General features: G+C 49.0%; 1 protein-coding gene across 1 annotated transcript in view; it reads right to left on the reverse strand.

Moving 5' to 3' along the window:
• Positions 1-71: 71 nt before the first annotated feature.
• Positions 72-14,150, reverse strand: part of LOC149342404 (solute carrier family 22 member 3-like) — a 49,657-nt gene continuing 35,578 nt past the window's right edge. The window contains exons 6-10 of the mRNA XM_089544688.1: positions 5,290-5,408; positions 3,451-3,665; positions 2,722-2,903; positions 1,219-1,418; positions 72-234 (exon numbers count right to left, since the gene is read on the reverse strand). Of these exons, the coding sequence (XP_089400814.1) occupies positions 177-234; positions 1,219-1,418; positions 2,722-2,903; positions 3,451-3,665; positions 5,290-5,408 (774 nt within the window). The 3' untranslated portion in view covers positions 72-176. The remainder of the gene's footprint in view (positions 235-1,218; positions 1,419-2,721; positions 2,904-3,450; positions 3,666-5,289; positions 5,409-14,150) is intronic.

The raw sequence follows: 14,150 nt of genomic DNA on the forward strand, positions 1-14,150 counted from the left end.
CCGCATTAATAACGCACTTTGATTGTGTCCTGCTGAGTTGTTGCGGCTCGGAAAGAAGATGTTCGGGCGTGTGGAGTTATGTAAGAAATTTATTTCTAGTCTCAATTGATGTCTTCGTCCTTGCTTTCCCGGCGTGAACACGTCCACAGAGAGGAGATGTCCGCTGCTGTCCAGAACTATAAGTAAGTGACCACGTCTTGATCTTTGATGGGCTCGCCGTTCGATTTGTTCCCTCTGCAAGAGATAAAATAGCAGTTACTCCCAGCTCCATAAGAATAACTTTTTTTTGTCTCATGAAAACAGCTTGCTCGTGCAACCCGTCCTTCTTATAGTCCGTGTAAAAGTTCGGAAATATGCCTTTGTTTCGGCATTTATTTTCACGTTTTAAAGTAAAGTACGGTGATACACCAAAACATCGTTACTATTTGTGTTTAGCATCAATTCTGCTTCCGAACGGTTAAATTACGCATACCCAACACCTCAGGACAAAAGCATTTTTGAACGGTAAATAGTTTGTGAACGCAATTTTTTTATTTATCATAAGATTTTGCTACAACAATGCCAGATGGAAAAACTTCAAAAGAAAGATCTTGCTACACACCGGAAGCATGGACATTTCATTACCTTCACTATTTTCATAGCAGTATCTCATGATTTTACAACATTCAAATTTTTTGTGCAGAACATGGCTTCGGTTCAGTGGATATGACACAGAGCAATATGGTGAGAGGGACGGCTGACGAAGAAAAGCTGATGCAGGAATAGACAAGTGTAGTTTATATTAAAATATCGCAGCGTCACTGCCTCTAAAATTACATATTATCCTCATATTTACGCTAAGAGATTGGGCTTGCATGTGTTATCGTATCCAACTAGCGAAAAGCAACTTTTGTCACTCCTACGGACAAAGAACCGGGGCAATCACATCACATGTCCATGTACAGTACAAGCTATAACAGTGATCACGCTTCGTTGCTGTCTGGGGCTTTTTATTTTTCTTAAGTAACACTGAGCTCAACATTTCACCCTCGCACAAGAATTTAAAACTTATGCGTTTTCTAACAAAATGGAGTCATTAATGCTGTATGTCGTGCAAAGCCCTACGTTGGTCTCAGGTCCCTTGATGTCAACCGATATCATTGAAGGGTTAAGGTTCGGGCTATGGAACTTCTTGTCGATACCATTGTTTCGAGTGGAACAAGCAGTAGCCGTGGTCACCTGTCCTTGTCCTGGTCGGGCAGCCTGGTGACCATCACGGGGCAGAAGCAGAGTGGCTGGCCCTTGGCGAACTCCTCGCCGTCCTCGATGGTCTGCGGCAGCGGCTCGTGCACCGTGTCCGGAACGAAGAAGAGGAGCAAGGCAGACAGCAGCGACAGCACGCCCATCACCAGCAGCGGCAGGTACCGGTCGTACTCCACCTGCAAAAAGGGCAGGTACGAACTACCTTTGCTGCAAAGGATTTAAAGAAAGGTCAACACTCGCTGCAGGGTTTACCGCGGTCGGCCTGATATGGGTAAACGTTCTTGATTTTGTGGAGAGAGAGAAAAAGTTGGGACAATTCTGCGAAAGGAGTCGGATTTACCCTCCATGATGAGTTTTATGCTTTTACTATAAGCCGAGGCTTGACACCCACGGCAGAATTTGTCTGGAGGTTGAAGGCAGACGGTAGTGAAACGAGGCTGGCGATGGTTGGGTTCGTAGCCCCGTAGCTAGCGGGTGGTGGGATGGGAGAGTGGCTGGTGGGTAATGTTTCTGGAGAGCAGCTGGCTTTGGAGGGCAGCTGGCTTTCTCACCGCATCTTTGAATTGCTTTGACGTAACCTTCTGGAAAGTATCAGCGATTTTCTATGATGTGCTTATTAAAGTGGACTGACGTCAAACCACCTATTTCGGTTGTTTAGACTGTGGTCGGAAGTCCAGAGGTGACCATGTATTATTATGGAGTAAAAGTTAAGTTCCTCGGCCAGAAATCTGAAATTCCAAATATAGTGGATAACTTCAACTCCCGAGAAAGAATCACCGCCGGCGTGGTGGAGTTAAAGGCTCTAGCTGAGGAATTGGCCGTTCACATTTTGAAGTTTGTCCCGAGAGGTGCAGTGCATATCAAAGGACATTATTCAAGCACGGCCGATGACGAGCACGGTTACCACTTCAGCGTGATGCATATTTGCCCTCGGCATGCTGTCTGCGTGTCCTGTAACTGAAGGCAGGGTTTAGTACTACTTTAGAATAGTTCCGGCAGTACTGCGTGATACGAGTGCAAGTGCTAACTGCTAACACTGGATAATTAAAGTAAGGAAGTTTTATTCGTCGCTAATTTCTAGTGGATTCTTTAAAGTACTGGCAGTTGGAAGTTATTTCTTATGTCTTTGAAAAGTCGAATCAACAGAAGTAAGATTGTCATGGCGGCAATGAAGTTGAAGCCGCACAATAAATACTGTATTGCTAAAGAAAGCAAGACGAAGACGAAAGGCTATTCGTCCAAACAGCGACCCTTATTGACTGCACTCTTATCCGAGACATCCACTTTGGTGTGCTCTGTATCGCAAAAAAACTTTACAGGCTTTCATAATGCGAAAACTGGCCGACCTTTCTACCGTTCCTAGTGTTAAATATCATGCATTCCTTCTCCACATGTGGACTAGACGGCGGCCGAAGAGCATTAGTAGAAAGCATCCGTTTATAGAAGAAAGCGAGGACGTCGCTGTATGTGTTTGCTAACCAGGTAGGCGACGTCCGCGCCCAAGCAGCTGCCGATGTCGCCGAAGAGCCGTTTGATGAGCACGCCCCTGCCCCGTATCTCGGTCGGGAAGATCTCGGAGGCCAGCTGGTAAGTGATGTTGTAGCCGCCCGCGTAGCACACGATTGTGATTACCGCCATAGCGAGCGTGGCCGCCGATGAATCTGTGCCAGGGTAAAGAATGAGAGCAAGGAAAACGGGGAAGAGGGTTGAAGAGGGAGGCGACGAAGGGTGAAGAAATTGCCGGCAGCATACAACCCAACTCAACTCAGGCGACGAAATAATGTGACTACTTAAGCGCGTGCAAGAAGCAGAATCTGTGGGACACGCTTGGGTCGCCGCTAGTGAACCGCATAATAGACGAGAACGTAAATTTCCAATGAATGCACTCAGAATCATTAATGTAGGTTAGGAGGCTAGGATTCATGGCAGCTGAACTAGAAGAAACAGGCAAAAGGTGAAGAAACATGAAATATTTGCTTCCGCATGCTATCGTGTTGGTTGTTTCTTGTTTGAATCTGATATGGCAAAACTTCACTACTGCGCATTACATTCAGAAAGGCAGATTCTAGGGTCAATGAAGGACTCTCTATTTCGGTAAAAAAAAATATATACATGGAAGAGTAAAATTGGCATTTTTCGCGCTCTGCGTGTTGCTGTGCGTTTCCGCGGTGTTAAATCATGAAAGTGGGCGGTTGCTAGCCTGCATACCTGTTCTCAGGAGCGCCATGACCAGAGAGATGGTGCCACCGATGAACATGAAGGCTACGTTGGGCCACCTTCGGCCCAGCCTGTCCAGTGCCATGATTGTAAACAGGTTGACGGGCAGCTCGAACGCAATGGCCGTCGAGTAGGTGCCGTACACGTTCAGGCCCAAGTGACTGAGCTCCAGCGTGTTCGCGTTGTAGCACAAGCAGATCAGGAACCTGCAAGAACAACCACTGGTTTGAGGGTGCGTTCCTACGTTGATATCAGCGAGTAGGCGCTACCAGCACAAGTTTACCCGCAACTTTCATGTCAATTCTCTCAGTATCTCTTGTGAAAGTGATGCATTTCGTGAACGTGACTGCATAGGGAGTTGCATGCATTGATCGCAGCATTTCTTGGGGCGTATATGGGGTATCTCAAAAGTTCTTGCGTAGCAATGTTGCCCCATACGTTCGTATTTGTCTCGCCTTACTCCGTGTCTTCTTCTGTGCCTAGGTTTATGGCTTTCTTTTGTTTTGTTTTTGTTCTCTTCTGGTCGGTGAATTGACGCTGCGGAGTAACTACGCCTTAGTCTTTTGTGACTGCCAAAGGAAATTGTTTAATCCTACTGGATAAAGATTTCATGCTAATTTTATACATTTACAATTTATTCTCCTGAGTAAACTTGCCTTCCTCATAGATGTGACTGGTGCAGTATGGATCATGAGGTCACTCAAATTTCGCACGCATCGTGTTAACGTTAACGTGCACGCACCGTAGACATCCCAAGTTGGCTAGCGATGTCATATCATTCGATGAAATATTCCCATGAGACTGGAAGGTACCAAATTACAGTAGCATGTACTGTCATTATTCCACTGCTAGACGGGGTTCTCTAATGTCACTATGCTCGTATGACATTAGTGATCGAAAGAATTCACCGCAAACTCATTCGAAATTGATTTAGAAGCGAAGCTTTTCTACACTCTGGGTCGTCAGTGAAAACAAGCACCGCACAATGATTGTCTGCTATCGCAGAAAATAAAAAACGGTTATATTTCTTGCATTTTATAGCACTGAAGTCAGTTGCAGAAAACTATCATTGTTGCAGGCTGTCAGAGAGAAATGTTGCCACCAATTTCATTAGCACCATGGCACCGTCGTGCGTGTTGACAATGTTAAGAAATTTTTCTCGCTCGACTGCCTCAACACGATTGTCAAACTTGTTTGATACTCTGTACTTTTTCGACGGCTCTGCCTGCTAATGAGCGGCCTTGGCCCCGTGATTGCCAGTCCTGAACACTAACTTTCTCCGCTCAGGGCTGTCGTCCTCAGGGAGATAAAGCGCGGAGATTAGGTTGCGCTAGCCCTGTGAGGTGTTATCAAGGTACAGCTACCCTGTGTGGACAAAACACATTGGTCGTCAAGCTGCCTTTGTGCTATTAACATTTTATCAATGGTTGGACAAATTAACGACTAAATTTTTCAGCAGGCGTTGAAACCTGTTTATATGACGCACATTTTCGTTATTTCCGCACTTCTGAGCACCAAACGTTGCAGGAATGCTGTCTGTGGCAAGGCTATCATGGTACCGGTTGGAAATGAATGTAAAAGTACATTCTAAACACGAACACGACTTCATATCGGAGTAAACCGGGAGTAAGCTGTCTTCTAGGGAGTGCACTAAAACGAGCACTCTAAACATGAAAGGAGTAGAAAGAAAGTCAGCTGACCTCTATCCAATCCCTTTCATAAAAGAGGGTGGGCTGGAGTACAGCTTACTCAATTTTTACTCCTTTCGTGTTTAGAAAGTAGGTTTTAGTGCCCGATGGCAGCAGTCACGTAAACAACGACCAGGCTCACCATCCTGCGAACAGCACCAACGTGTTCCTCCTCAGGCGAGGCGTTGCGACCAGCGCGAACGTGTCCTTCCAGAAACTCTTCTTCTGCTGCTGCGACTGTGCTGCCTCCGCTGTCTTTATCTGCATCGTCGCAAATATAAAAAAAAAATATTAGGCACCAGCGTTCCTTGTGATCGATGTATTTATTTGCCGCCACAGCGAAACCGCAATTTGAACCCTTCAGGAACTTTCAGGAACCATTATAAAAACGCGCGTGCTCATCGTTGGTTACGATGTAAGGTTTGCATAATTTTCGGAAGGCCTATCAAACCATGACGAAAGTGAATATCCTCTCTGCCTATAAGCGCGTCCTGATATGGAGGAGTCGATCACGCAGGTTACGCATAGAAGTGCAGAGTATGTCCTCCGGTTCATGTCCACATGCTCAGACTATCAATAAATTTGGCTTTTTTATGGCTTACGTGTTCCGGAGACTTGTGTGCTCCCCTGTACATTAAAGAAGATACACCACGAATAAATTGCGGGAGCACCAGCTTCAGTCAGCTTAGTAATGACTAGCTTGTCTGACTGTTCTTAAAGATAGCGCAAACGTGAACTAAAGCAGATCGAACCTCTCTACAACAGTGCAGCAGTGGAAGTAGAAGGAGGGAATCACTTTATTTCAGCATAAATTAAACGCCACCGATGAGGATATCTAAGGTCGGGTGGATAAGGCATAGCTGGATTTCTCAGAGATTCAAGGATCAAGAATTATTTATCCCATAAAGACAAAAAACTGAAGCCACCCAGCAGTTCATACAGACATTACCATATAGTTCAGCCGTTACGGATACGTTAAGGCCACTTACACCGTGGTTAGGGCGAAACTAGTTTGCAACTTTACTTGAATTACATGAAAATTCCGCTTCACGTCAGTTCCAGTACAACTACGCAGACTGTGAAGGACAGAAAGATTAAAACTATCATTACTCGCTTTGTCATGTGCTTCGGACAGGCGTACTAAACGTACACAGAAGTCGGAGACAGTTGGCATTGATGACATGCTTCCTGTTCTTTGCGCATGAAAATGCGACGCAAACAAATCATGTCATGTCCGAAAAAGCTGGCCGATAGAGCTGAGGATTGGTGGCGTCTGCCAATAAGTTTAGACGTGAAAATGGAAAACATGCTAACTTCAGAATGTCCACATCCTTTACAGGAAACTACAGGAACTTCTGAATACTTTTAATCGAATTTTATGAACCGCTCTGCCAATATATCCTCTCTGGAATCATACTACACTCAGAACTATAAGTGGGCTGCAGTGATCGACTGTGATGTTACTGAATTACGTGAAAACTCGTGTACTATATATGCTTTCAGGGGACAGAAGGCTGCGATGAGAACATTTTACAATTTGGGCAGACAGAGCAGACGCGCAGAAAGCAAAACATGACGCTCTAGCGATATCCAGTCACCTGTAATTGAGACAGTTATTAATCGTAGCTGATAGCCTGAGCGCAGGTTTAAATATCTAAAACAAGACGACAGCCATCTAGATATGCATTTTCTTTTCTCATTCTTCGTTTTTCCTTCGGTGCTGTCTTTTAATTTACATAGCCGCTTCTGTTTCCTACGAAACTGTTCGACTAACCCCTAAAATCCCAGTGGAATGGAATGTAGCATATCAGAAGCTTGAACGGTAACCATGAATTTCAGAATGTAATGTGATTTGCTGCATCGGTTCTCTTATTCATCTCCTTCGATTGCCTGTCACAAAGTGCGCGCATGCTTTATTTTTCTTCTTTCTTCTCCGACCAAAGTGGCCACGGCTGGCCACGGCGCCGGTAGTATGCGGGCATGTCGCGACGCAGCGGCGATGACTTTGCCTCCCCCCGCGTGGGCATTGACCCCTCGCGACGCTGGGGGGGGGGGGGGTCAAGACTACGCCGCCCCCCTCCTCAGGATATCGCCGGGAAGAGAGTGCTTTCACGAGGGGGGGACGGGAAGCGGCCGGTGAATGCCCTAGCACCCGTCCCAACCTTGGGAAGTTAACATCGCTCCTCGTTAGGACCATATCTTTCCTTCGCATCCCCTTCAGTTTCTTCATGTTTCTTCTCCCCCCTTCTCAACATCTGTAAATCGTTGGTGCACGGGGCCGAGAGGATTCGTTTGCTTTTATTTTTTTTGTGGTTTGTCACGTGAACACGGTGGCAGGAAAATCACGACCGAGTTAGTTGGTTTAGAGATTTCGGTGCGTGCCGACGTGTGTGGGGTCAGCCAGGGAAGTGCTCGGCAAGCGAGCCTAGGCGGTGTCTGACGCGTAGAGCGCGGCGACGGCGGCCCCGAAAGACGCGTGGAAGACGCGTAACCCGGGGCCCAAGTTCGCCCGTATCCGCACCCCCCCATCAGCACCGCGCGCTTCCGCAGCCCGACGCTCCCTGCGACCGGACCCTGCCACTACGCAGCTAAGCCACCGTTTCTCACCACTCGCTCCACTCTTTTCTTTGTTCTGTCGCTGTTCTCGTCCTATTCTTTTGTATATTGCTTTAATCGTGTAACTTTGTTGTATAGTTCTCGCCCTGTTGTTTTCCTTCTTCTTGTTAATAGTTTGTGTTTGTGTTCTGATTTTGTGCTTGTAATTCGTGTCGCGTCTCTGTATTGCCGCTGTTTTGCTGGGTTTGTTTTGCACCCTTTTGGTTGCGGTTGTTTGCTCGAGTAAAGGGCTTTCTAAAGAAACTTGCCTACGCCTCATGCCTCCGGTCAACGGCTAATCAAGCGTGGCCCCTATCGCCGGTCAGCAGTCTAACCTCATCTTCCGCACGCGGGGTGGAGAAGTTTGTCGCTCCACCCCCTCCTAACTTACGGAGAGTGCAGTGGTGGGCGGGTTGGCCCGATTAATTATAACTTCGGCGCCAATCCAACATCAAGCCGCCCACCAGATCGTGACAATTGGCGTCCGCGGACAGGACTTGCTGACCACGATTAGCCCTGACCGGGAGGCGTAGGGTTCAGGCCAGACTTGACGTACGCGCCCTATTGAAAGGTGCGTAGAGTCGGCGCGATGGAGGACCTAGAAAGACTCATCGGGCGCGGAAAGGCGTTAGGTCTCGAGGGAGCAGCCCTTCGCCAATTTGTGTGCGACGAGCGGATAGCGCTACGCGAGCGTCGTCGCGAGGAGGATGAGCGCCGTCGTCAGGAGGACGAGCTAGACAAAGCGCGCTCAGCGCGCAGGCTGCTGGAGCTGCAGAGAGAACTTGAGGCTCTCCGAGCACGAAGCAAAGCTAGCAGGAGCGAAGGCTCTGATGCCGCTTCAAACGGAAGTGAAGTAGTAGGTGAGGCAGCACGGAAGGTGCTTGATGCCGGCGAACGAGATTACCGGCAATGCGACTGCAGGGCGGTAGCAGAAGTGGCACCGGCAGCAGACCAGGTGGCTTTCCGGACGCCTCCCGAGCATGGCGAGCCTACGTTCAAAGGGGGTGAACTTTGTGTCGTCAAAGGACGAGGCGGTGAGCTCGACCATGCAGTCGGGGTAGAGGTGGGTCCCGAAACACCTGAAATGTATATGCTGGAAGAGCAATTCAGCCGAGTGCAGGCACCCCCCTCAGATGTCACCACGGCGGCTACAGCGCCGCCTGACCCGGAGGATGGTACACTGGGCCAGACTTTCGGGAACAAAGATCCCGGCGAAGTCGCGGCTCCCGAGCGGCTGACCGGGCAACAAGCTATCTTGGAATGCCCCGGCCCTCATGATGTCGAGGAAAGTAAGGCCGATCTCGAAGGAGCGGTCAGAGTCGAGGAGCATTGCTCGGACGCGTCGGCTGTAGAGCCGTACCGGGAGAACGGAGCACCGTTGTGCCCCGTAGGGGAATCAGCGCATCATCATGATGCCACAGTTCCCGCGCGGCTTGAACAGCTTCAAGCAACCGATACAGACTCGGTCGCTTTTTCGGAAGAACCATTTTGCGAGGAGCCAGCGGTACAGATAGGTGTAGAGTCCTACGTGGGGGTAGGGCTAGCCGGTTGCTGCGAGACTGCCGTCACCGCACAGACAGGCGCACAACCGGCAAATGACGCAGAGTCATTGAGTACCCGCCATGGAGACCGTTTCCCCGAAAAGCCAGGTTACCGCACTGGGGATATGTGCAGCTCGACAAACGCGAGCGAGCAAGTAAGCCCTGTGATGCAGTGCCCGTCTTCCAGAGCTGCGCATCAGAAATGGGAGGAAGAAACACCTGCGGTGCTTCTTAGCAGCCTGAAAACAAAAGGGCACCTGATTTGCATGACTCGTACCAGACTCGGGAAGTGCTCAAACGGCGAGAACCGTTTTCACGCTGCAGCGAAAAGTTTGTACGAAGCCCGAGCGATTTTTCGTGCCAGCTGCCTTAATGTCAAGGTAGGAAACGGAAAATTCCTATCCGGGAAGTTCTACGCCAAGAGGTACGGAGAAGTTCCTCTCAATGCCGGAGTAAAGAAAGAGACGAGACCGGCACTGGTTATCTTTGCCGGAACCTAGACGGTTATGAGCTATGAACGCTTCTCCCATTCTAGGTAGACATTCCTTTTTCTTTCTTCATGTTTGAGGGCTTGTTTTCCTATGTTGTGGAAATTCTGTGCAGCACAAGATGTTTGTGCGCTGCTTAGCATGTGAGTGTCGAACTGTTTCGATAAAATGTGAACTGTTTCGGTTGAATGTGCAGTTTAGAACAGTCTGCAGTGACTGTGACGTGACTGCGTGAAGTGTGCAGTGCGCGACTGTGCGAGCCATCGTGGGAAACGTTGTGCGACGAAGAACTGGTGCGCGCTCCTAACAGTGAAGTGCGCGTTAATTCATCTTCGTTTGCTTGCTCGGCAAGACGCATTTGTGCATGCACGACACTTGTGTATTTGATTTTGAAATGTTATTAAGAATAACATTCTTTTCGTGGGGGTTGTGTCACAAAGTGCGCGCATGCTTTATTTTTCTTCTTTCTTCTCCGACCAAAGTGGCCACGGCTGGCCACGGCGCCGGTAGTATGCGGGCATGTCGCGACGCAGCGGTGATGACTTTGCCTCCCCCCGCGTGGGCATTGACCACTCGCGACGCTGGGGGGGGGGTCAAGACTACGCCGCCCCCCTCCTCAGGATTATCGCCGGGAAGAGAGTGCTTTCACGAGGGGGGGACGGGAAGCGGCCGGTGAATGCCCTAGCACCCGTCCCAACCTTGGGAAGTTAACATCGCTCCTCGTTAGGACCATATCTTTCCTTCGCATCCCCTTCAGTTTCTTCATGTTTCTTCTCCCCCCTTCTCAACATCTGTAAATCGTTGGTGCACGGGGCCGAGAGGATTCGTTTGCTTTTATTTTTTTTTTTTTGTGTGTGGTTTGTCACGTGAACACGGTGGCGGGAAAATCACGACCGAGTTAGTTGGTTTAGAGATTTCGGTGCGTGCCGACGTGTGTGGGGTCAGCCAGGGAAGTGCTCGGCAAGCGAGCCTAGGCGGTGTCTGACGCGTAGAGCGCGGCGACGGCGGCCCCGAAAGACGCGTGGAAGACGCGTAACCCGGGGCCCAAGTTCGCCCGTATCCGCACCCCCCCATCAGCACCGCGCGCTTCCGCAGCCCGACGCTCCCTGCGACCGGACCCTGCCACTACGCAGCTAAGCCACCGTTTCTCACCACTCGCTCCACTCTTTTCTTTGTTCTGTCGCTGTTCTCGTCCTATTCTTTTGTATATTGCTTTAATCGTGTAACTTTGTTGTATAGTTCTCGCCCTGTTGTTTTCCTTCTTCTTGTTAATAGTTTGTGTTTGTGTTCTGATTTTGTGCTTGTAATTCGTGTCGCGTCTCTGTATTGCCGCTGTTTTGCTGGGTTTGTTTTGTACCCTTTTGGTTGCGGTTGTTTGCTCGAGTAAAGGGCTTTCTAAAGAAACTTGCCTACGCCTCATGCCTCCGGTCAACGGCTAATCAAGCGTGGCCCCTATCGCCGGTCAGCAGTCTAACCTCATCTTCCGCACGCGGGGTGGAGAAGTTTGTCGCTCCACCCCCTCCTAACTTACGGAGAGTGCAGTGGTGGGCGGGTTGGCCCGATTAATTATAACTTCGGCGCCAATCCAACATCAAGCCGCCCACCATATCGTGACATTGCCCTATAGAGCAAATAACTAAACAAGAATCACAAGTCTGTGCGAGTGATTGCCCCTGTATCGGCGCAGATTCCAGCAAAGGAATGCGCAGCCCGGGTAGCAACAGCAATCACTCCTGGCGCCGAAGGTGCATGCCCCTTCATTGCAGTGTCATTTGATGCCAATTAATGCAAAGGGGCTTTTGACATCGTGTATCATTTTTTGCTTTATTTTGCATCTATAATTGCTTTCACATTCGTTTGCAAAGTTTAATGCGCAATTAGTTTAGCTGCAATTTTTTTCTGACGTCAGTGTTCCACAGGCGCCCGTGCGGTCCTTAATGTCGGTGTAGTTGCCGAATGCACGAAACGGTTAGCAAGACCGCTCAAGATTAACTGAGATACTCACAGTGCATAGATCTAGTAAGACAACAATGTTAATATTAATTGGAAAGTAAAAGGCGTAATTACTGTGGGCACGCGAGTCGCGCGCAGGAGGAAATGAATAAAGGAGGAGGTTAATGGAGGGAGAGAAATGCTCGCCGCAATATAAGGCTCCGAATTAATTTCTTGACGTGCTGGGTCACTGTAGTGGCTGAAGCTGGCCCTTCTGAGCTACCGGCTGCGGTTTCCGCACTCGAAATAGCATGTGCTATAGATTACTTCTGTTAGGCGGATATACCTTTACGAACATATTTCCTGCCTAAAGCATAGTTGGCATCAGTAAGGCAAGGCAGTTGTCAAAGTAGAATGAGCCATCAAATTCCTCCACCCTCGTTTACCGGTTACCATCGCTTGAAAAAAACACACCATCCGTACAAACGTTTTTTTCTGCGTCGCTATAGTTTTCAGTTCATTCGAGAGATGGCGTGACCAGTTGCAAGTGTTGACGTTTCAAGACGACGTCGCCTGTTAACAAAAAGCTTGCAATGCGCTAAGGAATATACTTGAAACCGCCCGTTCTTTGTTCGCTTTGTTCAATGACAAGAAAGAAATGAAAAGGGGGAGAATCAACGGCGATTTCCACACAAAGTCATCTTCCCTTTCGGTCGTTCCTCTCTCGTGCAAACTTATGCGGCGTCAAAACGTTCGTTCGCGCTACTGAAAAGGCAGCAGCTCTGCGTCTTCAATAATCAACACACAGGAATCCAAGATGTAGCGCGTGCGTCACCGTCTTCGCTGACGCACGGAAGCCGTGGATGCGACCAAAAAGAACGAGTAGTGCGTCATCAAGAAGAATACTACCGCTGCGCTGCTCGTTTTTCGCCTGTCGTAAGGGAACGTCACTCTGCAGGCATGCCGAATTCCTGAACAAGTTTTAAACAAGACAATCGCATGCGCATGTATCGCTGAAGAGCTGAAGACATGAAAGTCGTCCTCAGTTCTTGGGGTAGGAAAGACAGTACAACGACTTTACCTATCCTTCTCCCCCCCTCTAATTTTTGTGCGCCCTTTTGACTTTGTACTGTCCTTCTTGTTTTGGAAAAGGAAAGCAACTGATGTAGGGGTGGCATTCACGCTGCACTTTGTATAAGAGCCTGAGGCTAACAGCGGAAAAAAATTTCTCGGTTCGTTTAAATACAAAACCCGAGTGCGGAGCAATGGGAGACTGCTGTCCAGCGACCGCTGTGAAGACCAACAAGGTCTGGTACAGCGAGCTCAACGGGCGGCAGTGGCCAGCGGAGCCCTGGACTGAGGGCAGGCGGACAACTTCGACAGAGAAGGCTCCTGGGGATAGAACCAAGACGTCTCTCAAGATGCCCCCACACCGCAGGAAAAACCATTAGTGAAAATAAAGTCTTCCCTTCCCTTCCTTCCTTGCGAATGGCAGAGAAGCAGCGGAACGAATCGAGTAGAGATGGGGTACAGAAACTTGCCCCAGAATACTCTGATTACGTTCAGCCAACTTTGCATTTTACTCGCCGGAATAGCGAGAGTAGCCGTCATTGTGGGATGTCAAAATGAACGTTCCATGCCAGCACACGCGCAATAAGCATCATCATTGTCGTCGTCGGCTAGGTGATGTTCAGCACAGGCCTGCACCACTGATCTGTAATTAGGCTAGCCTACATGTGGCCCGGCCACCCTCTCCGAGAAAATTATCTAACCGCATCTCCTCCCAACCTGACTGTATGCAATTCCCCGACTAACTTTCCTCTTACTGATTCTTACCAACTTTCCTCGTACTGACTCTCTTGGTCTGAGCACCGATTATATGTTCTCCTCATCGCATGTCCCCAATAGGTGCCCCATTGTTCCGGTCCTTACGCGCTAGCAAGAAACGTCAGTTATATTATTTCCTCTTTCAACGATATGGGTAAACTCAGGGGCGGATTTTTTTTTTTTTTTGGGGTGGGCGGGGGGGGGGGGGGGGGGCCATGGGGAGGAGGGAAGTGGGACGGTCACTGCCCCTGTCCTCCTCAGGCAAGAAATCTGACATAGGAAAACAATGTTGAACTCCATTTTATCCACGAAAAAGTCCAAGAAATATGGCTGAAACGCCCCCCCCCCCCCTCTCGCCCTTTGACCCTTCCAAGGGTGACCCATAAATCCGCGAGCACAGAATACACAGGTCAAAAGACGGGACACAAAGCGGTGCCTTTTGCGCTGTGTATTCTGTACTCTCGAAATGATCAGCCAACTTGTCCAAGCACAAGCTTGACCAATAAATGCGTCCCTGGGTAAGCTGTTTTCGATAACGTAGAGGTTCAACATTTAAAAGCATGACTTGACATCACCCGCTCGGCAACATCTGCTCAACTACTTCTGGCAGCACCTGCAAG

Source organism: Amblyomma mixtum, chromosome 5, assembly GCF_055824585.1.
Source record: "Amblyomma mixtum isolate Tamu chromosome 5, ASM5582458v1, whole genome shotgun sequence".
NCBI classification, from domain to species: Eukaryota; Metazoa; Arthropoda; class Arachnida; order Ixodida; family Ixodidae; genus Amblyomma; species Amblyomma mixtum.